The sequence below is a fragment of the Colias croceus genome, chromosome 24, assembly GCF_905220415.1.
Source record: "Colias croceus chromosome 24, ilColCroc2.1".
NCBI classification, from domain to species: domain Eukaryota; kingdom Metazoa; phylum Arthropoda; class Insecta; order Lepidoptera; family Pieridae; genus Colias; species Colias croceus.
The window spans coordinates 6,216,110-6,240,885 of record NC_059560.1 but is presented as its reverse complement, the minus strand read 5'-3'; the positions used below and the strand labels follow the sequence as shown (position 1 = coordinate 6,240,885).

Genomic DNA, 24,776 nt, shown 5'->3' with positions numbered 1-24,776 from the left:
ATGGGAAAAGAAATATCGATTTTATTTAATTGTATTTATTTATCAAACTTATGGATGTTTTTCATTAAAACAGGCCAAACAATAGGTAATATTGTTTGCAACCAGTGCATTCTGTGAGAATTTTCTTTACTTTTTTGTCAGCCTCACGACTTGTTAAGAAGGTGCGGAGTTTTTAGTAACATCCTACACGTCTCCTCTTCTTTGATCCCTTTAAGAGATGATGTGCCTTGTTTGTTGTTGGCTTGTTGACTTGGGCAAGAGTTAAATTTTGATGAGCCATACACCGATTGCCGGGTGTTTTGGATTTGCCGCTAGTTGATTCAATGAACAAACACACTAATAGTAATCATGATTATCAACCTATTTGAAGAAAGTTACTCAACATGTCACATTCACGTTTCTATTAACGATATTTATTATAACGAGTAGTTAGGATGTTTGTAAATTACCTGTATCTACATTCAAGTCATTCTTTGTAAAAGCTTCAATAAGTTGTTCCACAAATAGTCTCGAATGCGTTGCACAACACTAACCGCGTGAGCTAGCTTAGGGTGCGGTACGAGGTGCGCGGTGGTACGAGGTGTTCGCAACCTCGTTCCGCACTGTGTTAGAATTTTTATTTGTTCAGTGCGGCACGAGGTCTAAGAAACCCGGTATTAAGGTCGGTATACCATTGAACTAGGAATCAATAGCACATCTCAGATATATAGATATCACTTTCCTACACTGAACCAGATGGAAGTTATGCCTCCCGCACGACAGAGAAGTTTACGTTTTTTCCTACCGCTATAACGACGAGACACGGACAGGGTGTTTCAAGCCCTGTTTCGCAGCTAACGTGTTAAATATTTTACGAAGCATTATCAGTAGTTGAATATAAAAACAGGTCATATTTCAGGCTGCCCTAATGACTTTTTTATCGATACAAATTATACGTTTACAAGTTTTGGGTCATTTCGCTTCGCTGACTGAATGTGACATTTATAGCGTTGTATCAAATGACCATTATGATGTGTGCTTTTATAATTGTGCTGTTTTCAAGTAAATATAGCAGACATATTATGAAATTTTCTGTTTTTGGCTTTCGTTGTATGGACGAGTGAGTTTTAAATTTATTTTCATATTGGGTAGGTACTGTATTTATATAAAACTCAATTGAGATATTTCGGTATATAATCTATACTATAATATTATACAGCTGAAGAGTTTATTGTTTGTTAATTGTTTGAACGAGCTAATCTCAGGATCTACTGGTCTGATTTAAAAAATTGTTTCGGTGTTAGATAGACTATTTATCGAGGAAGGCTATTGGCTATAGGCTATACAGTATACACATCACTAAGACCAACAGGAGCGGAGCAATGCGGGTTAAACCGTGGGCCACAGCTAGTGACGTATAAGATTATAATTTCTTTATGTACAGCTATTTATTAAACTACATATTTAAAATAGATACAATTTAAAGTTGTTTTTACCACTTCAAATTTACTGCTGTGATATAAAAAACGAAATTTAACACCCTTTTACGTACAGTTTAAGAATTTTATGCAAATAAGATCACTTCTAACTTCTAAGTGATAAGGCCGCCTAATAAACTATACTGTTTTTTTTTTTGTTCTGTATATTAGCAATAAGTTTTCTATGTATAGTTTTATTGAAGAGTAAAATAAAATAAATAAATAAAACACCACCATGAAAAGTAGGTATCGTAAATCTTTCTCAAACATAATCAAAGAAAACAATCTTCAATTCTATTGGTCCTGCTTTGGTGATATTTTTAGTTATTTAACCTAAAACAAATAAAATAGGGAGACAAGATAACGAGGAAATGAAATCGAAGGAAAATAATACTGGATTTCCGCCTACGGCTTCGGTCGTGTTTTCAAATAAAAACCCGCATAGTTCCCGTTGCTGTGGGATTAATAATGTAAAACTAACTGATTTTTTTGGAATGAAAATTGAACTTTGAAAAAAATTAAATACGCTATCTGAATACAAAACATAATATTTACAATGAATTTTAACAAACTAAACTTAAATGATGAATAACACAACAAAATATTACTTAGTTCAAAATGCATGGAAGTTATTGGTCAAAGCTAATAAAACACTGTCCTGAAAAGAGTCTTAGGCCGGTTGCAGAGCTTCAACGACCGTCAGTGCGTACCATCGGTCCTGACGATACGCATCAACAATGTGTATGACTATGACACTAATACGCATGACAATACGCGTGCGTATGGTCGCTCTAGCTATGAACGGTTTTATGAATTTCCATACATATGACAAGCGCGACTGACGTACGCACTGATGGTCGGTCAAGCTCTGCAACCGGCCTTAACCCTTAATTTGGTATAGTCCGGTGTGACGGACACTTATTTAAAATAAATCCTGTCAAGTTTTTATTTCATGTTCATCGATTTTTAATCGATTAAATGTTTATTTATACCATAAACAAATAGTAAAAAATTAAGCAATGATTGTGACAACATTGCATATGTCAGTTGGGACGCAAAATGTCTGCGAAAAGGCGGCCACCTGTTTTCCTCAAGGTATTTATAATTATTTTTCTTATTTTTTGTCGAAAAACGAATTGAATTTTATATTTATTTATTAGATCATAAACATATCAATCATTATTTACAAAAACATACACACTTTATTACATTTTTATGGTGTTTATTTGTAACCGAAATGTTTTGTCCGTCACAGCGGACATTGCTAATTGTATAGAAAAGTACCACTTTATTACTATGTCCGCTGCGGCGGACACCGTCAAAATGTGTGTGTGTGAGTTTGGATTTTTTTTCATTGCCAACAGCCTAATCGCGCAAGTACAATTATTGATTTAGTGCCGAATGAACATACACCTTCCCATGCTAGCGAAATATCAGATTCGGAAACTCAATTGCATGAAGCACGTACTAATTCTTCCACCCCCCTGTTTTCTCCTGCACCATCTGCACCATCTTCCCTTGCTAACGTAACAATACGTCCGTCGATGAAGAATTACACTCCGAAGATTCTGATAGACCTGCTGATGACCAGATTCTTTCGTGCGTGAAATTGGCGAGTCCATTTTTGAAAATGTTCAGTCCCTATCTGCTATTCCTTGATTGCTTGCAACGCCTATAACACCAATAGCTTCTTGATTAGCACCCCGAAAAATAAGATCTAGGAAACCACCTACACTCAAAGCCAAAAGACCAAAAAAACAAAAAAATTCAGCTGACTTACAATTATTGGAGAGTAACTCAATTCCGTCACCAAGCGACAATAGAAGAAGGTGAGGAGGATGATTACATAGACATGCCAGAAGATGATTCACCTTTGAGTTTCCTTCACCTTTTTTTCTCTAGATATTTTACTAGTATCGTAGAGCAGACAAACTTATATTCAGTTAAAAAAACCGGCAAGTCAATTAAACTAACAGAAGAAGAATTTAGAGACTTTTTTTTTAATTTTCATACAAAATAAACTTGAATTGGTTTTTTTTTAACTTCATACAAAATAAACTGTACTTCGGTATCAAATAGTTCTAAAATTTTCATTTCTGTATTTTTATTTAGTAAAAAAACATAAAAATAGCTGTGGTTTTTATTTTCCGTAATTTGGCAGTGTCCGCTGTGACGGACACAGGTTTTCCCAGCAGTGGGCTATGGTAGATTTTTTTTTTCATTTTTCGAGAACTTTATGACATACTCCTAAAACCACAAAATTGTCAAATTCATATATTTTGAATATTTTTATCGGTGCCAAATTAAGGGTTAAGGTTAATCATGTGGTTTTAAAGCAGTATTAATTCCAGTGTGGAAAAGTGATGGCAAAAAACGACGTACATAGCTCTGTCCTTTTTCCATGCTGGAAATAATACTGCTATAAGAAATCATGGTATAGATCTGTCTTCGATATAACCGAAGAACACAATCAGTTACAATTGCATTGTCCAATAAAACGCTATTATTAGATACTAAAGCTAAAAAGATAACGTAAATTATTGCTTTGTTAAATTTCTACTTCAATGCACTTTAGCTTGGAACTGGGGAAAGACGTTTTGTCGAATACTTTTGCTTTAAACATAAAATTATTTCGTGTAGGGATAATTTTATTTTATTCTTCTTTGGTATCGTTATGTTTTAAAGTTTGTTTTAAGTGATTTATGTAATAGTAGCTGTGCCCCGTGGTTTTACCCGCAGTGCTCCGTTTCTGTTGGCCTTAGCGTGATGATATATTATAAGCCTATAACCTTCCTTGATAAATGGGCTATCTAACAACAAAACAATTTTAAAAATCGGACGAGTAGTTCCTTATATCAGCGCGTTCAAACAAAAAAACTCTTCAGCTTTATAATATTAGTATAGATTTTAATTCAGACTTTGATGTTTAATTCAATTCGTTAATTATTATCATTGTACATTTTTCTGGGATATTATAACACGGTAAAATTACAATATTATAAATCTGAAGAGTTTGTTTGATTGTTTGAACGCGCTAATCTCAGGAACATATAATAAAAGTTTCAAAGTAAACACGAACAATGGCCTCAAATGATGCTTAATGAATTAAGTCTTGGTATAAATAGTACAGTTTATTTTAATATTTTTAATCACCGCATAAATCTCTAAGGAATTCATTTAAAAATAACGGAAGATTCCTTTCAATGCGAATCTGAGTACTAAATAGTACGAGAGCAGTGGTGGCTCAGTGGTGAGACCTCGGACTTCGAATCGATAAGTCCGAGGTTCGAGACCAGGCGAGCGCGCAGGAAATAAATTGATTTTTCAATTTATCTGCGCATGTTGTAACTTCACCACTGCTCGAACGGTGAAGGAAAACATCGTGAGGAAACCGACATGTCGAAGAATTTAAAAAAAAAGTTCGACGACATGTGTCATCCGCCAACCCGCACTTGGCCAGCGTGGTGGATTATGGCCTGTACCCTCATAGGAGGCCCGTGTCCCAGCAGTGGGAACGTATAATATGGGCTGATGATGATGATAAATAGTACAGTTTATTTTAATATTTTTAATCACCGCATAAATCTCTAAGGAATTCATTTAAAAATAACGGAAGATTCCTTTCAATGCGAATCTGAATTATTCATCATTTGTTATTCAACTGAAACAAGATGATAATTAAAAAAGGGTGCGTGGATTTTAAAAAAGCGTTTGACATAAGTAGTATATTTTTTTTTATACATACCTACTTAGTTTACTTACTGGAAATTTTTAAACTATAGAATGGTGTTGCTTACGAAGTACAGGGAAGTTTCTTGGCATTATCCGTGTAATCCATGTTTTGTACAACTATCACAGAGTTAAATAAATAAATAAAGTTGACTTGATATTATAAGAAATCTAGTTCAACAAATAAACATTTTAGTCCAGGTTTACATCGTATTTTTTCTTCTTATAAAATTGCTCTTTAAAAATCCACCTATCCTATTTTTAGGAGACTTTAATTAGGAATAGTTAAGTACTAATTAATAAATAAATAAATTAAAGAGAATATTCAAGAAGTATCAACAACAACGACAAATTCCAAAATGTCGCACAAAACAATTTTACACGTGGAAAAGTTCATCACTTCAATTCACTTTGTATAATCAATGCAATCGTAACAGATATTCTAATGGAACGATTGATAATAAAAATGGAGCAGAATATTCAATAAAATATCCAATAATATAATCACCAAGATACAAGAGGAAACGAAATCGTTACGTAATTTGTGAAACGCAAGACTTTATATTCCACTAGCTTTCGGCCCGCGGCTTCGCCCACGTTTTCAAATAAAAACAGGCATAGTTCCTGTTCCCGTGGGATTTCCGGGATAAAACCTAATGTCTTAATCCAAGTTACCCTCTATATGTGTGCTAAATTTCATTGTAATCAGTTCAGTAGTATTTGCGTGAAAGAGTAACAAACATACACACACATACAATACATAATTAGTAGGAAGGATAGGACTAACTGTACACCCCGGATTTTCCTGTGGTCGAAGAACTGATCGTACCAACTTAGAAACCTTCGTGGGTTCATGCACAACACTTTGCTGAAAATCATCACGTGATCATCATTGCAGTTTAAAATACTATAAGGGAACTTAGATAAATTATTATTTGCCTTATCTGCCTTCCTATTCCTATCAACAAGTCCAAATTTAAATGACCTGCATGGAAGGCACCAGCTTTCAAATAATGAAAAAATAGTCGAAAGTTCTAAGGTAAAAAACAAAAGGTTCGTAAGTAAAAAAGAAAATGAATAACGCGCGAAATTACTAAATACTCAAATAATGATCTGAACATCGTTATATTACCGAATAAAATAAACAAAGATTAAAATTACCTCCATAAAGATAGCTGAAAAGGAAAAATACAATACAACATCAGGACGTAAACGACTTACCCCAGGTAAAATGGAGCCTGAGAATGTAATTCAAATATTTACGATTCACGTAAAACATTAGCGTTGAATAAATAAACGGTCCAGAGTTGCGTCTCCCCTTGAAGAATACTTTGTAAAGTGCTTTATAGGCAACAGTAAAAAAAAAAAACATGGAACAGCCAACAGTATAAAAAAATTCGATGAAACCAAAAATCATTAGATTCAGATTTAGATGTGATTTATTAGTGACTAGCTTACCGCCCGCGGCTTCGCCAGCTTTGTCTAAAACCTAATAAATTATATACTAAAATCTTTCTCTTGAATCACTCTATCTATTATAAAAACAGCATCAAAATCCGTTGCGTAGTTTTAAAGATTTAAGCATACAAAGGGACATAGGGACAGAGAAAGCGACTTTGTTTTATACTATGTACCTACCTAGTGATGATGTAGTGACGTAACTAACACGATATTTAAACTAAAGCACTCAGCAGTGTGTTGCAGCAAGTTGATGTACAATGTACATATCCAATGGTGAAAGATTTTTTAAAATCATTGAAAGGAATAACACGCGTTCGAATCCCTAAAAAATAGAGCCTATAGGCCTACAGCCATCTTCTAGTACAAGTCTTGTAAAAATTAATCAGTTGACGAGACTTCATGATACATACAAAATAGTATCCAAACTTATACCCTATATTATACAATTAAAATGTCTTTATTACATATTATAACTTTATTCTAAACAAATATTATGACGACTTTTATTACATACAGAAGAAAAAGCATGGGTAGGCTCCGTTGAAATTATACAAATCCATTTAACTACGGCATTTAATCTGGTTTTAATTTCATTAAGCTATGCAATGAGTTTTCATTGTTATACGCAGTAAACTATGTATAAGATAGCTTCATTTAACTGCTTAATTAAAAGAAAACCAGTTCATACAAATCCTATCCTACTATCCTTTCTACAAATATTATAAATGCGAAAGTTTGTGAAGGATTTGTGTGTGTGTTTGTTACTCTTTCACGCAAATAATACTGAACCGATTACAATGAAATTAAGCACACATATAGAGGGTAACTTGGATTAACACATAGGGTAGGTTTTATCCCGGAAATCCCACGGGAACGGGAACTATGCGGGTTTTTCTTTGAAAAAGCGGGCGAAGCTGCGGGCGGAAAGCTAGTAATAATATACTTACTGCGCGGATTGTGCGACTGGCTTCGAAAGTTTTTAGCTTATTTTGTAGACTCAAAGCAATGAAAGTAGCTTATTTAAATGAATTTGTGTTGAATTGGACAGAAGGACAGACTTTCAAAGTTATATGGATGTTTTACCTACTTTCTTCTGTATTTCAATTTATTATAAACTAGCTTACCGCCCGCGGCTTCACCCGCTTTGTCTAAAACCTAATAAATTATATACTAAAACCTTCCTCTTGAATCACTCTATCTATTAAAAAAACCGCATCAAAATCCGTTGCGTTAAAGATTTAACATAGGGACATAGGGACAGAGAAAGCGACTTTGTTTTATACTATGTAGTGAATATTCTACACAAAACTTTAAATTCAATTTTATTCACTAACCAACATCGACTTTTTGTTAAAACTTTTTGCACCTTATCACCAATTCGAAAGATAATCACTACATTTACGCCGTCTGTGTGTCTGCATGCTTAAATCTTTCATACTACGCAGCGGATTTTAATGCGGTTTTTTAATAGATAGAGTGATTCTCCAGGAAGGTTTTAGTATATAGCGGTCGAAGTCGCGGGCAGACAGCTAGTCACTAATAACAAAACCTTTAAAAACACAGATTTACTAGCCATGTAAGTATCATAAGCCAAACACTATGAAACTATCATTATACAGTCAGTGATTTTTCGACCTACCCCTCTTAATATTAGAGGGAGGAAGCGAATAATGACGTCACGAACACCCCCGGAAACCCCGTATTACCATAGACGTACCTAGACGGAAATTGAACCCGTAAAACCCTTGATTTTGTAATAAAAAGAACACGTTTTGCACCCGTTTATGCTTTGCAAGTGAGAAATGTGATTCGGTTAATTTTTTATAAAAGGATTTAAATGTTTATCTCGGTATATCACCCATACATTATTACAAATCATATTGTCAAATATAATATCGCCAAAAAATTATTATTTAATTAATTGAAACGCAAGCTTTATCTTAGAAATATCTGATTCATTACTCTATTTTACTTTTTGTATATTTATTTACTTTCATTGAAACGCTAATATAATATACTATTCTCCCACGGATTCTACGAATGATAGTATGTTTCAAAGCGGTATATTATTACGACGTGAAAGGGAGACAAACAAACACACTGCCCATTTATGTTATTAACTTACTACCTAGTAAGGATTTATATTTAAATATATCCGCCTGCGGCTTCGTCCGCGTTATCAAAGAAAAACCCGCATAGTTCTCGTTTCTGTGGGATTAAAAAGTAGCCTATGTCTTATATTGGGTCTTCAGCTACCTACATACCGAATTTCATTGTAATCGGTTTAGTAGTATTTGCGTGAAAGAGTAACAAACATTGGATGGATGTTCTCACAAACTTTCACGTAATTCTCTTGATCCTCGACTAAAGGTTGCCTGGAAGAGATCGCTGCTAGCGATAAGGCCGCCTTTTGATACGTGTTTGTTTAATGTATTTTTTCGTATTGTTTCCTTGTTTTGGTGCAAAAAAGTATTTTTATTCATTCATTCAACTTTGGCATTTTTAATATTAGTAGGATATTATCCCTAATCCCACAAAGTGCTGATACGTAGTCGGAAACGTTTTATCTGTGACGACAATGCAAATAGCTAAGATGTAAACGTGTGGTGTAAGAAATATACGTATTAGGGAAACTTCACGATAAGGAAAAGTAGGAATATTGGATTCGAATCAAACGCACTAAATAGTCACATATTATAGCTTTAAGGAATATTTTTATGAAATTCACTTATGTTTGTTAAGCAATACATAGAGGAAACTGGAACAAACACACAAATATAAAACAAATATATAGAACTACCTTATAATGTACACATTCTCAAATGTATAAAGTAGATAAGAATGCATAATTATATGATAATAACTTCAGTAATTTAAATAATGGAAACCCAAAAGGTAATATCAAACCCGTTTTAAATTATATTTAGTTTACAAGATTGTCAAAACATAGATTACGGCCTAATAATACCCTACCTTTGGAACGTATAATGAACAATTAAAGATTAATATAAGGTAAAAGAGCGATCTATCTCATCGCCTAGTAAAGTTACCCTTAATAAATCGTTGAGAATTTATAGTTTTGTAAGACAAGGGTTCTCTTCTCTATCCAATTTAAAATAGGGCTTTGATTATTCTCTATATTAAAAAAAAACACTGTTACACATCTATATATTATAATATAACTCAAAGTGGCTGACTGACTGACTGACATAGTGACACAATAGTGATCAACATACAGCCCAAACCACTGGACGGATCGGGCTGAAATTTGGCATGCAGGTAGATGTTAAGACGTAGGCATCCGCTAAGAAAGGATTTTGAACTATTCTACCCCAACGGGATGAAAAGTTAGTATCATGAAAATTTCTATTTTCCTCGCAAGCGAAGCTGCGGGTAATAGCTAGTTTTCACATACAACGAAAAAATATTCGTCAAAAATTTCAGTCAAATTCAAGCATTGTACTTTATTTCCATTACACTTCTTTTTGAAGTGCCTTAAGTCGTTATGTTACAATTTGGTAACTGGTTAATAGGACAGGAGCAACGCTGGTAAAACGTTTAATAATAATTTATATCACTTGTAATAATCATTTTAAATGTAAACTAATTTCCTCACTATTAACAAAAACATCCCAAAATCTCAGAAAATGAACAAAATTAAAAGTCTTCAAAGAGGAAATTCGTAAGGTTCGTATAAATATTCATTATTACATCTTCAATTGAATTAAATTGTGGTAACAGATGTTACAAGTACTACCATTGTTCACTCGATAGTTTCTCGAATCGAAACTTCGAGATTCCTTGAAATTTCAATACAATTTTAATGGAATTTTGAACGAATGAGTTTCTTGGGAGACATTTCATGCGATTTTCCAGTAATTTACCAATCTTTGTATGTAATTGAATCTTTAGATAAAGTGTAGTGTGAAGTCCCATATCCCCTAGTGGGGTAAGGGTCAGATGCATTATTACATCTGTTTCACTGATCGATTTTCTTTAGGGACAAGTAGGTGATCACTGATCAGCCTTCTGTGTCCTGCCAGACCGAGACATTTTTTTTTCTTCGTCTCCACCGGGAATCGTACCCAGGACCCCTCGGTTCTACGCTCACGCGTCAACCACTGTACCAAGGAGCAATCTTTAGATAGATAAGTATAATTACTTGAATGCCATCTCATATTTAAACTGATAAATAAATTTAAATTAAGCTTGTTAAGAGCTTTAGAGCGTTAGTGCGAATTCCTGTATTAGATATGCAATCGAGATTGGAGATATCTTACATTTGCCAGAACAAAATCTTTTCTTGATAAATATTATGTAAAAATATATATGAATGCAACATATAGAAAATACAGAAAAAAACTTTTCTCCATAAAAAAAATATCTGAATGCAACATATTATAGTTTAGTAGAATCACAGAAAAAATATTATTTATTTCGCTGCATTACTTAGATCAAATAAATACACAATTTAGTTCAAAATAATTAAATAAATGTTTTTCTATTCTAAATTCCCATAGTAAGGGATGGTCTGATTAAGTTGTTTCCCTAATGTTTACTCGTCTGACATACGTGACGACTACCAATGTATAATATAAATGAACACTCATTACAAAGGTAAAATAGTAAGTTAGGGGATCCCATTTGTGGCGGAGAATTAATTTAATGATATTTTAAACGCCACAAATTATGTATTTATCATCGCTGGTTTAGTTTTGTTTATAATTAAGTAACTTATAGTAAGACTAGCTGTGCCCCGCGGTTTCACCCGCTCCTGTTGGTCTTAGCGTGATGATATATAGCCTATAGCCTTCCTCGATACATGGGCTATCTAACGCCGAAAGAATTTTTCAAATCGGAACAGTAGTTCCCGTGATTAGCGCGTTCAAACAAACAAACAAACAAACTCTTCAGCTTTATAATATTATAGTATAGATAGCACTAGAATATAATATTAAGTATAGATCAAAGTAATTAATTATTATTTACCTTAAAAACTTCCCTTGTCGCGGAGAAAGGCAGTACAGCAAGGCCCACCAGCAGATCCGCAACCGCCAGCGAGACTATGAACAGGTTCGTCACACTACGCAGCTTGGAGGAGCAGAGGACCGCCGCTATGACTAGGCAGTTGCCTGTAAGAGAATGTAGCATTTATTATCATTGTCATCACCATAATCATAATTATATTCATTGGCATTGTTAAAATGTTGTATTGATCATCATTATCATATTTTAAATTTTTATTTCGGAACAATTTTCACACACGGCACGATCTGATCCCATACTAAGCTTTTCGCTTGTGTTATGGAAACCAGATGGCTGATAAACATACATATATAATTTTAAATAAATAATTATACAGGGTTACTTGTAAAACACCGGCAACCTCGCAGGACAAGATAGCTAACATCAAAAGTAACAACATTTATTCTACGACTTTTGGCATAACGCAATAAATTATTTTTAAATGATTTTTTAAGCTTTAATTGTACTCTCCTAACATTTGTAAGTCTATGTTCTATTCATTATCGAAAGGACGACGCGACGCCCCCTTCCCCCTTTAGTTCGCTTCTTGTTTACGTAATTTTTGGGATGCGCGTAGAGTTTATAATATTCAAACGGAAAATTAAATGAAAATTATTTTTTTATGAAAATAAAATCTAACAAATTATCAAAATTCGTAGAACAAATGTTGTTACTTATGATGTTAGCTATCTTGTCCTGCGAGGTTGCTGGTGTTTTACAAGTAACCCTGTATAGATAATTACCTACCACCCAGACACAGAGCAAACATCTATGTTCATCACACAAATATTATTTGTCCCGGGTGGGAATCGAACCCACGACCTCTGGCTTGGAAGGCAGGCCCACTACCAACCAAGCCAATCGGTCTGTCGATATTTATAGTTATTTTCATAATTATCAAAAGAAAATTAATATTATTTCTGACTCAGGTCCTTTTATTATGTCTGCAGATACAATGACAGTTTAGTAATATACAAAGATTTCGTCTTTATATAGCTAGCTAGCAATTTTTATGCCTAAAGTTACTTTTGTTAGGGAGTGAACCTTCTGGGCGTACTATTATATATAATATATTTTATGCTACTTGTACCATACGTATAATACAACTAGAAAATGGCTATTCCCAAATAATATTATCCAGTCATGGGGATTGAACCCACATCATGTGATGCAAAACTCATCAATCGGCTCGCTTCCTCTCAAAGTTTCGGGAAGTCGGAAAGTTAATTATGTTTTGGTTAGATCTTCGTGGAAACGATAAAGAGGCTGATTTATTTTGTGGACATTTTGTGTATATTTAAGAAAGTTGAATAACAATGTTGATAGGTCCTGATTTATACACTAATAAATTAATAATCTTCGTAAAATTTTCAAATAAAAAAAAAACTTAAAAGCCATTTTGAATAAATTTTGTACAGAATTACGACGGTAGTTTTATATTACCATCAATCTTCTATACACATTATTACTTAGTAATTTATTGTATTACACGTTCCATTTTTCTAATAGAGTAATAATACTTCTATAGTATTATATATCCGCCAACACGCACTTGGCCAGCGCGGTGGATTATGGCCTGTACCCTCATAGGAGGCCCGTGTCCCAGCAGTGGGAACGTATATGGGCTGATGATGATGATGATGATGATGAGTATTATATTATCTGTCATGGTAATAAGAAATTATTAACATCAATCGAACGATAGCGAATATAATTTTATTTTGTTCCATGCAATTAATTATTATTAAAAAAAATTGATTGTTATGGTGAAGTTGAAATAAATTTACTAAAGATATCGCTAAAAATATAACTAAAAACTTTGCGAACAATATCTTGCAAGAACAAAGAAGAAATAGCGACACTGCCATCGATATTGTATCAATTAAACTATTTATAGAACCTTTACATGAAAGACATTTTAATTAAATATTAAATGAGTACAACGATTAAAATCAATACACCGTTACGGTGCATTTACATCAAACGAACAAAGAGCTATAGCATGCAAGAGCATTCTTTCGTGATCTTTTAGTATAAACGAAAACTCGTATTCAGTGTTATTCAGTTCGAAAGCGTTCGAAAAGATTCTATGCAATGTTCTAATGAATATTGCATAGAGTCTTTTCTAACGCACTAAGAACAATGAAAGAATGCTCTACGCCTGTTTACACTAAAATAATTTGACATAGCGGTGTTAGAATGAGCATTCGCTCGTTTGGTGTAAATGCACCGTTTATACATTGACAATAATACATTCTAAAGATGTCGGTTGCAGTCTCGGTTTTTCTTTATTCATGTCTATCATATTTTTAATCGAGTGATATGAAGACGATGTGAAACGATAAAATATGACTTGGTCATCTTTGATGATTCTGAATAATTATGCAACATTTTTTTTTATAACAATACAGTTTTGTTATTTACCTATTATAGTCTATGGCCTATGCTATTCTATTTTCAGATATTCAACTTTACTGTGTAAGACAGTTTTATAAACGCATTACGCTAACCATCTAAATTAAAAAATTGCATATGTATAAAGATGTAGGCAATTTTCTCACCTCACAATGTATGCATTTGTAGTAAAGAATATGTTTAAAAATAATTTATTTATACTACAATGTTTAATTTCCAAATACAAATAAATCCTATTTATTAAGATACTGAATCTGTAGATTCAACTTTTCGCGTAAACTTATTTACACAGAACTCTAGTGAAATTGTCAAAGCACTTTATAATTTATCTTCAACATTATCATTTGTTATCTCACAAATGCATGGATTAGATTTGATTGAAATAAAGAGGGCTTTTAGAAGCTCAAACATGTAATATATTAATAGATTATGATGTAGGGTTTAATACTAAAATACCATTTCCTCCTTTTATTTAATAACTAGCTGTGCTCTGCGGTTTTACCCGCAGTGTTCCACTCCTGTTGGTCTTAGCGTGATGATTTATAGCCTTCCTTTTAGATTTGAAAATTTATTTCGGTGATAAATAGCTCATTAGTCATTTATCGCGGAAGGCTTAGGCTATATTATATCATCACGCTAAGACCAACAGGAGCTGAGCAATGCGGGTGAAACCGCGGGGCACAGCTAGTTTAAATATAAAATTCCTTACACTATAATTAATCAACAATAGCTTTATACACGGTACTTCATAAATGTACAATAAATAGTTATTAAATAAATCAAAAAGCAACATTAAAATAAAAATTAAATTGTAATAGCGAACAAAAGCTCGGAAAACAAAAGAACAGTAATCATAATACCTATCTTGTTTAGTCGGTATTTCTGAATACATATGTGGTTTATATTTTTTATCTTACTATGAAAAGCAGTATTTTTAATTAAGGGGCATTCGGAGCGAGCGTTTTTAACGCCGCGGTTTATATTACTATATTTTTTAAGTTCACTTGAGATTACATATACAATCGTTGTCTTGATTGAAAAGCGAGAATATGTTTTTATGAATGCCCAATCGTATGTGTTAAAAGTACATAATATGTATCAATGTATATTTTTAAGTACCTAGATACTGTTGATTAAATATAAAGAATGGTAATATTGAAGAAAACCAGATAATCTACACGTATAGACAACTGTTAATAATCTGACAACTAACGTACACTTGCTATTTAAAATTAATTATATTTTTTGCATTAAATCTATATGATATAAAACATACTTCAATAAAAAACACCTCAATCTATTAAAAATTTATCTATCTATGTAAAAAAAAAATCAAAAGCAAAACAATGTTTTCGGTGCGTGCAATTTTTCGTAATAATTAAAATTTGCAGGAATAGGATATATTTTTGCAACTCTAACTTGATGTCGGAGGGCCTATTACTATCTTCTGTACTAAAATATTCGTAGAATAAAATAAAAAATACCACTACACAATTACACTGATTCATACAATACGATTTCATTTTACGCAATATAATTCCAAATAGATTTTATTCACCAAAGAAATATAGACCTATTTTATTTGGACTGACGTCATGTATCTTATACAAGGTTAACCTTTTCAGTGAGCCTACTGGGAACGGATAGTCAAACAACTATTCGGTTGATTGCTCAGATTTAGGTTGAAATCGTTGATTTTTTGCGATGTAAAACTATTTATTTTCATGAATATGAGAAAAGTTTTGGTAATCTAGCGGTGATGGATTATGATAACGGTTTTATATATACTTATATACGATTAATTGGACTATTGGGATTGGAAAATATTTATAAGGACAAAATATTTATGTAAGTAAATAAAGTTTATTATATTCAATGTTGAGTCCACAGGTCTACGGAGTCACCGTGCCAGCTATTTTGGATTGTAAAGTAAGTACTTATAGTGAAGGTAGTGTATTTCATGGATAATTTTAGAATAATCTACTTGAAGGTATCCTACAATAACATAATAATTTAAATAAAGCTGAACCCTATACAGTTTCCTTTGCGTACTGCTTACAACATAAAAAATACTTAAATTTTTGTAAGGTAACTGATACGTATACATTACAGTATATTTTATTTCATTCATGTAAAACAATTGACGGTTGATAGAAAACTAAATAAATTCACAATTTGTCGACGATTATAATTAATAGCAAATAACAAACGATTTGTTTAAATAACAATCGAATAAACAAATTGAAATTTAGTGATTTACTACTACTTTACCTTCGTGATAAAAAACTTGGCGAAACCTGCTGCAAAGGGAAACGAATTTATCGACGCTGAATGTGCTTCACAATACATTTCTTAAAATCCTCAGAAAACAGAAAAGCAAAGAAAAGGGGATTTGATAAATTCGTTACAACGGAGGTCGACTGGAAAATTGTAATTTCATACCATTGAGATATACATATGGAGACGACACCGCCTACATCACTTATGTTCCGCTCAACATACGCCCTATGGCGTAACTGCACGCTCATTTTTTATTGTTTTAAAGTGAAACGCATCAAATATGCCTTTGTGTGTGTTACGATATTGCACAAATAATACGGAAAAGTGCAAAGGAATTACTTTCATCGGTACGTACCTAACTAGATAATAATTTTTAAAACTTAGTTAAAGCAAAAAAAATGGCGCACAGATTTTGTTCGTGGTGTCTCCTCCATACGTAGTACTATTATCTCAATGTTTCATACCTTTGAAACCTTTCTGTGTTTACTCTGACTATGTTTGAATAGGATTTTATTTGTCACTCGTCAGGCTATCGCTGAATAACCTTTGTTGATCAATGGTTTTGTTTTGTAAACAATGCGCACGGTTTTGTAATTTTAATTCGGACAAACTCTTGTTACTCTTGGACAAAGGAATCCCATCAGAATATTAAAATGTGAAATGTGGGCTTGCTTCGTTTTGGAAATAATTAAAAAAAATAATTCTGGATTTAGAGATCAGTTTGTCATCACTTTCTTTTATAAATATAATATATTTATAAATAATAGAAAAAAAATCGATCACTTTATATTTATTAAGCACTAGCAGTCCACCCCGGCTTCGCCCGTGGTACATATTTCGCAACAAAAGGTAGCCTATGTTCTTTCTCAGGGTCTAAAAATTGTCTGTGCCAAATTTCATCAAAATCGGTCCAGTAGTTTATGCGTGAAAACCATACATACATACATAATTACAAACCTTTCCTCTTTATAATATTAGTATAGATTTATATGCCGTAAAACCAAAAATATTAAAATCACTTTCTTGTTTTAAATCTGTTTAATGTAATACAAATGTCAAACGTATCTGGAAAAGTTAGAGAGATATTCTTTGCCTGCTTCTGTTTATTGGCAAAAATCGAAAAATCTGTTGTATTTTAGTTTATTGCCAAGATAATATCGTCATCAAGGAGTAAGCTTATTTAGTAATATGGAACTGTGGACTTTGCTTTCAAAATTAAAATTCGAATAGAAAACCATGACCTATAATGCGAAGGTCTTGAAGCCATTGAGTCATCGCTTCTATAAAAAGCGTCTATGCCACTATCTTTATGCTCCCTTACCCCCGACCTACGATTATAGCTCGCTCTAATAGAAGTGAGACGTGACACTGTAGAAGTGTTGTAATTTATCCTATTATTTATGTATATTTATGAAATCGAAGTTAAGTATACATTATTCACAAGATCACCTTCACAAGAATCTCCTTGATTATTGTAATATTATTTAATTATGACCAATGAATAACAATAAACATTTTTGAATTTGACGACCTGCTAAAGAGATATTATCAAATACAAATTGAGCCACAAGAATAATAAAAAAATGTTTGACCAATAAAAAATTAGCTAAAAACTTATAATCTGATGAAATGATTTGTATTTGAGTTATACTTTGAAATGAATGAATGAAAAATACTTTATTGCATTAAAATACATATAACAAAGACAAGACTACAGAAACAGCAAAGGGTGGCCTTATCGCTAGGTAGCGATCTCTACCAGGCAACCCAACAATCAGAGGAAACATAACAATATGATGTGGGTGAGCAAAAATAAACTTTGATCTGAAAATAGACAATTCCGATATTTACATAGGTAGATATAGCTGGTCACTACGTTACATAGATAGATGACGTTAATAAAATTATACGACGCAGTAAAAGCGATACAGTGGATAAAACAATGTGTTTTAAATAACTTTATTAAACATCAAAGCTGATAGAGTGCTATCAATTGGTTACTATTTGTATCTCCAATATCGAGGTATATTCTGACTGCGTGCATTTTACTTTTTTTAATAAAAAATAAATAAATTACACTACCGGCATGCGTATCTGAATTCAGATTCAATAGGCGATTTATAATCTTAATTCCAGTGTGTTTTTGCATAAATAAATATACAGAAAGGCGTTTTGAACTAATATTCTTCATTTTTCAGTTCAGAATAATTAAGAACGCACGTAAGATATATTTTGTCACATCGATCTGATAAAAATCATGAATATGAACATAATGTACCTAATTTAACCTAACGCATAAACAATAAAAAAGATCCAAAATTATAATCTGAATCTAAATTAGAAAACCTAGACGAAATGTAATAAAATAAAGTCGCTTTCTCTGTCCCTATGTCCCTTTGTACCTATGCTTAAATCTTTAAAACTACGCAACGGATTTTGATGCGTTTTTTTAATAGATAGAGTGATTTAAGAGGAAGGTTTTAGTACATAATTTATTAGGTCTTAGACAAAGCGGGCAAAGCCGCGGGCGGTAAGCTAGTAAAGGATGAAACATACAAATGACCATATCGACTCGAAGATTCCAAAAACTACGACCTCAGCAAACAGTTCACCCAGACTGCGTCGCAAATATTAATAAAAGCATTTATATTACAAAAGTCTGAAACGTCTCAACTTACTAAAACCACAACGAAGAAAGTTTCAAAGGAAATTCGCCATAAATATACGAGAAACTTTGTTTCGTTAAGAAGTCGCTTGAATTGTGGCATTTCGGTAGACTTTGGTAAGTGAATGATGATTTATGGGAACTTTGATATTGGATGTAGACAGGGTAGGTATAGTGAAAAACGACTTTAAATTTGTTTTGAAGTTTTTGTTGGTTAAAGATAGGTACTTATTTGGAAAATTTGGTTATGAAAAAATATTCTAGAATGTTTGAGGTTAATAGGAAAAGTTGTTATTTTATAATGGTTAAATTTTTTTTTCAAATACATAAAATAATATATCACAATATTATCTATTATATGAAATTATACATTTTTAAGTTTTGGAGTAATAGCCACATAGGAAGCACGCTTCCCAGCAGTGAGAACGTGTATATGTGCTGATGATGATGATGAACATATGTAGTCATAATTCTAGCTGCGGTTTCCATACAATAAATTTTGTGGGTCATATTTTGTAACAGGATGGCGGTTCTACAGGGGTCTTAGTACGCAATGACAAAAAGAAAAATGATGGTCAGAACGCTGATACCGGATACCTTAAGATACTATAACGTTTTATATTAGAGAATCTTAACATAAAATATTATATAATCTTCACCGTGTGTGACGCGCTTAAATGTCACTTATATATTTAACTAGTTGAACACCGCAGATTCACTCCATTCATCCATAAACATGCGTATACTTACACCGTTATAATATTAATAGCGTTAAAAATACTTATACGATTGTAACAATGCTCTGTTTATATTTTTACATTAAACTAACATATTATAAGTATGTTTCTGTGTACCTCATGTCTTCTGAAATATAGTTAGGGCATCTCTTTGACGGATTATCGGAAGGAAATAGCTTTACGAAAATAACTTTTATCCTCTTAATACGTAAAACTACTTTATGTATTTCTTTTTTACGTTCATGGTTTCAAAAATATTAGGAGCATGTTCAAAGTAATAAATATTGTAATCCATACTAATATTATAAATATAAATGCGAAAGTAACTCTGTCTGTCTGTCTGTCTGTTACTCAATCACGCCTTAACTACTGAACCAATTTGCATGAAATTTGGTATGGAGATATTTTGATACCTGAGAAAGGACATAGGCTACTTTTTACCCCGGGAAATAGGATAGATTAATCCCGGAACATCCCACGGGAACGGGAACTATGCGGGTTTTTCTTTACTGCGCGGGCGAAGCTGCGGGTGGAAAGCTAGTATGAAATAAGTCATTACTTTACTGACCCATAAATTTAAATTTATAAAATTTCCTTTAAATTCATGTTATTTCATACATTAAGCAACAATGGAGTTTCTTGCCGGTTCTTCTCCAGAGATACTGCTTTCCGAATCGGTGGTAAATGTTAAAAATACTTTTGTAATGACGATTCGAAAGTGCTACTAAATAGTAGTCTAATTGAATAAATAAATGTTTGAGTTTGAGTTTGAATTATTTTCAACGAGTGTTCATATAATATTATCTATTGCTAGGTACACATTTATAAAATGAAGTAATTCATATCATACTTTACCAAAACTGGAACATTCGCAAAAACACAAAACAGTATAAAAATACTAACAAAAAAGAATCACCCTATATACACCGCGACGCTAAAGTTAAAAAAGCGGTAACATTTCATTCGCTTACGAATCGCACATGTATAAAATATGAGGCGCAAAAGCCATTTAAGAAAGTCTATTTACCTTATTAAAAATTGCCTCTTGTGCAAAATTTATCAAAGTGTTTCTATACCTACAGCGTACAATCTAATGTAATTTGCTAATGGTTCTCCCACTTCGGAATAAATGAATACGTTCACCGTTTGTTTAGAGAGCAGGCGTAAGGCGGAAAGATTCGCTTTTACTATATAGGTACATCGTATTAATTAGGCTCTTGTATCAAGAGCTATATTGAATACGTCTGGAGATCTTTCGTTTTTAACTCAATTTGCAGTCCATATTGAATACTTTTTGTGACGTTGTTTCGCTATACCTACTTGTAATTTTTGGTTGCTGAAAAACTAGGTAAATTTATGTTTTATCTGTGTTGTTTCCTACACTAATATTATAAAGAGGAAAACTTTTTTTGTTTGTTTGTAATGAATAGGCTCATAAACTACTGGACCGATTTTGATGAAATTTGGCACAGACAATCTTTGGACCCTGAGAAAGAACATAGGCTTATAACTTTTACTTGCAAAATTAGTACCACGGGCGAATCCAGGGCGGACCGCTAGTAAGAAATAAAGTCTTATACCAGGTAGTCAGATAGATGATACAACAAAATGTAAATCCAGAAGCAAATTACATTTCGCTGGAATTGTTCTTTTAAAGCCGACTAAAGACGCCATTTCTATTTGAGATTTTTACAGTGCAGCCTTCTTAACTATATTTAGAGTCGCCGACACGTTTAATAAATAATGAAACTTCAGAATACAAATAGTATGGATTTCAATTTACGTTGAAAATACTGTAAAGAGTCATTAAAGTAGTATAATTTTTATGAGGTTTACAAATTTTCACTTCTGTAAGCGGTCTCTATAATCATTTATTTACCCATCTGCACCAGAAAGATAGAATGATTTTTTATAATTTATATAGGAAATAATTACTGTATATATTTTCTTTGGCACACAATGCAAAAACGGCTTTATAGATTTTAACTTAAAGAACATATTTTCGTTGGTCAGAAAGAATATCAAACTAAGTAAATAATAAATAAATAAAAACACTTTATTGCACACACAAAACAAAACAAAATCAAACAAAAATAATACACAAACAATGGAGCTGTACAAATAGGCGGCCATATCGCTAAGAAGCGATATCTTCCAGGCAACCTTAGGATATTGGAAAAGTTTGAAAAAAATGAACAATTGGATAGTAGAAGGAGCATAGCGAAGCATTATAAAAGGTGCAAATAAAAATAGGAAATAAAAGTACATACACTCAGAATGTGTTAATACATATGGAAAGGTCAGATTTCCACACACCAGTTTTTTCGTGTTAAAAAATTTACTATCCACTTCGTTTGGTTTCACATACGAAATTATTAATACGATTATTGAACAACAAAACGCTACACGCAGTGACTCAGAACACACATCAATAGTGGAGTATCAACGGTTTTCCGTATGCTATTGGCATTTGCTCCTCTTTAGTTATTTTGAAGTAGAGAACAAAGTTTGCGTTACGGGAATAGTAAGTTAGTATTGACGTAACCAACTCGTTAATAGAATGTATTTTTGTGACTGAAGTTCATTCAATCAAAGAAAGGCTTACTGAAAATATTTTTTTTATGGAAACGAGTTATTACAGGCAATTTTTCTATTTCATTTTATCTGCATATGATATTCTAGCTTTCAGCCAGACAAGAGACAATTGAATGCTTACATAATATGATGAGTGCTGAGAAAATAACGCAACGTATAAATGTTATGCGTTGCTTAGTTTATTATTAGAAAGCGTTGCATACCATTTATTTTTATTTAACTTTTATTGCAGCTAGTTCATTACAATAAACGTGAGTATATTTTACCGCATCATAACTATTACGATATTCTATACTGCTAGCATATGTATCTGCGAATCGTATGGAAATGAAATATGGTGTTCTTTGGAAATCTAAATTCCTCACTAATGATAAAAACACAGACTTGAGGCAGCGCCGCGCACGCAGTCGACGCAGATACGTTGTTAAACTTCTTCGTATCTTACCGGTTATAACCAGTACATCGATGAGGGCGAGCACGGCAAGGCTCGCGACGCTCGTGGGTTCGTCCCAGCGTACGTCTTCCAGTAGCGCCGCGCACGCAGTCACGTTTAGCGAGCGCATGGTACGCGCTTGGCACGTGAGTGCGCGCGCGCGCGGCGCATCGCCCGTTCTTGGTTATGTTGCGCGCATTTTTGTGAACACCCTGTGAACAATATGGATTTTTCTTTAAACATTTTATAGTATAATTTTTTTTTGGTTAACCAATTATTGTTTCGAATAGATGTTTAAAATATTGTTGAATAAAATTAATAACACAGTTGACAGATATATATGTATTATACGTATTAATAAATACTTATCTAAAAACGGAATTACGCTGTATTATGGACTGTTCAACATCATGTACTGTATTGATAATAATAATTTATATACAACGTTAATTATATACAAGGTCGTATCATATTTATTTTATAACACAGTATATTTAAGATGTATACAATACAGAATAGAACAATTATTCAAATAGGTATTTATTTAGTTAATCCCTTTAAAACAGTTCAATCAAAAACCACAGTGCGGTCAGTGAAATAACGACGCAAAACCAATTCACTAATGGTGCATCAAGCAGTAATGAAACGTGTCCTTTTATTGTAGCTTTGAATAATAGGCACAAATGTGAATGGCTAGGTTGGTATAGATTTACAGTGGGTTCGATGCTAAAATAATTTATTTCCCTAAACTAAGACAGTTTCGAATCGTTGTATGAAATAAAAATTAGATCCTGTTCGAAAAAAAAATGAAAGCGTTTTCTATAGTAAATGCGAAATACAGTATGTATCACTTACTCGAATAATATAATAAATAACCTATAAATCATTTTAAAAAAAATCTTTATCCTAAGTCAAGAAATACCCTAAATTAATTAACTTATCAATCAACAAAACAACCTCAATAATATGTCTGTTTTAAAGATGAAAGATTGCATATTACAAACCAGAGGCACGGATACAAATAACCCCTAGTTTTTCATTAGTATATTGCGTTTTCTCTATTTACACTTCAGAAAAAATATTGCATAATGAACTTATTGTTTCAGTAACATTATTATACGCATGACATTATGTTAATACAATGCAATGTAGTTTTTTTAGTACCTACAAGCTTTGATAATTACTTAGGGATAGTATTATGCGCAAATTTCTATAGTATGAAATATAATAGAACAACATAAATACCGCACATATTTAACAAAGACCGACAATTAGACCGAGTTAAAAGTTTACATAAAACTTAATATTTACAAACATACGTATTTAATACTAGCGGTAGCCAATGCTCTTTCTCAGGGTCTAAAGATTGTCTGTGCCAAATTTCATCAAAATCGGTTGAGATGTTTAAGCGGGAAAGCGTAACAGTTACTTTCGCATTTATAATATTAGTACGGATTTTAATAAGCATTATTAACAAAGTCAATCTTCGTGAAGTATGTTCCGTGTACAACAGATATTATGAACAAACACACGAATTCCAAAAGGGTTACTATGTATTGTAGTTTGTATGAGCCGAGATGGTTATCTCTTCTGTTCAGAACACCTTGAATATAACGTAATATAAAGCCTATTGTGTTGGGCTTTTCATTTCAAACTTTACTATTCTGTTGTCTTAGTTAAAGTAGTTGGAGGAATATTATTTTAATGATTAGTCATATGATCCTATCCTACTATCCTACTAATATTATAAATGCGAAAGTTTGTGAGGATGTGTGTGTTTGTTACTCTTTCACGCAAATACTACTGAACCGATTACAATGCAAGTTAGCACACATATAGAAGGTAACCTGGATTAACACATAGGATAGGTTTTATCCCGGGTTAAATCCCACGGGAACGGGAACTATGCGGGTTTTTCTTGAAAACGCGGCGAAGCCGCGGGCGGAAAGCTAGTTTGCTAGTTATTTCCGATAAAATAT

General features: G+C 32.7%; 1 protein-coding gene across 1 annotated transcript in view; it reads right to left on the bottom strand.

Annotated features, from left to right (window-relative positions):
• LOC123702669 (octopamine receptor Oamb) overlaps positions 1–24,776 on the bottom strand; it is a 113,267-nt gene that overhangs the window by 22,241 nt on the left and 66,250 nt on the right. Inside the window, exons 2-3 of the mRNA XM_045650431.1 lie at positions 22,810–23,009; positions 11,637–11,779 (exon numbers count right to left, since the gene is read on the bottom strand). Coding sequence (XP_045506387.1) covers positions 11,637–11,779; positions 22,810–22,927 — 261 coding nt within the window. The 5' untranslated portion in view covers positions 22,928–23,009. The remainder of the gene's footprint in view (positions 1–11,636; positions 11,780–22,809; positions 23,010–24,776) is intronic.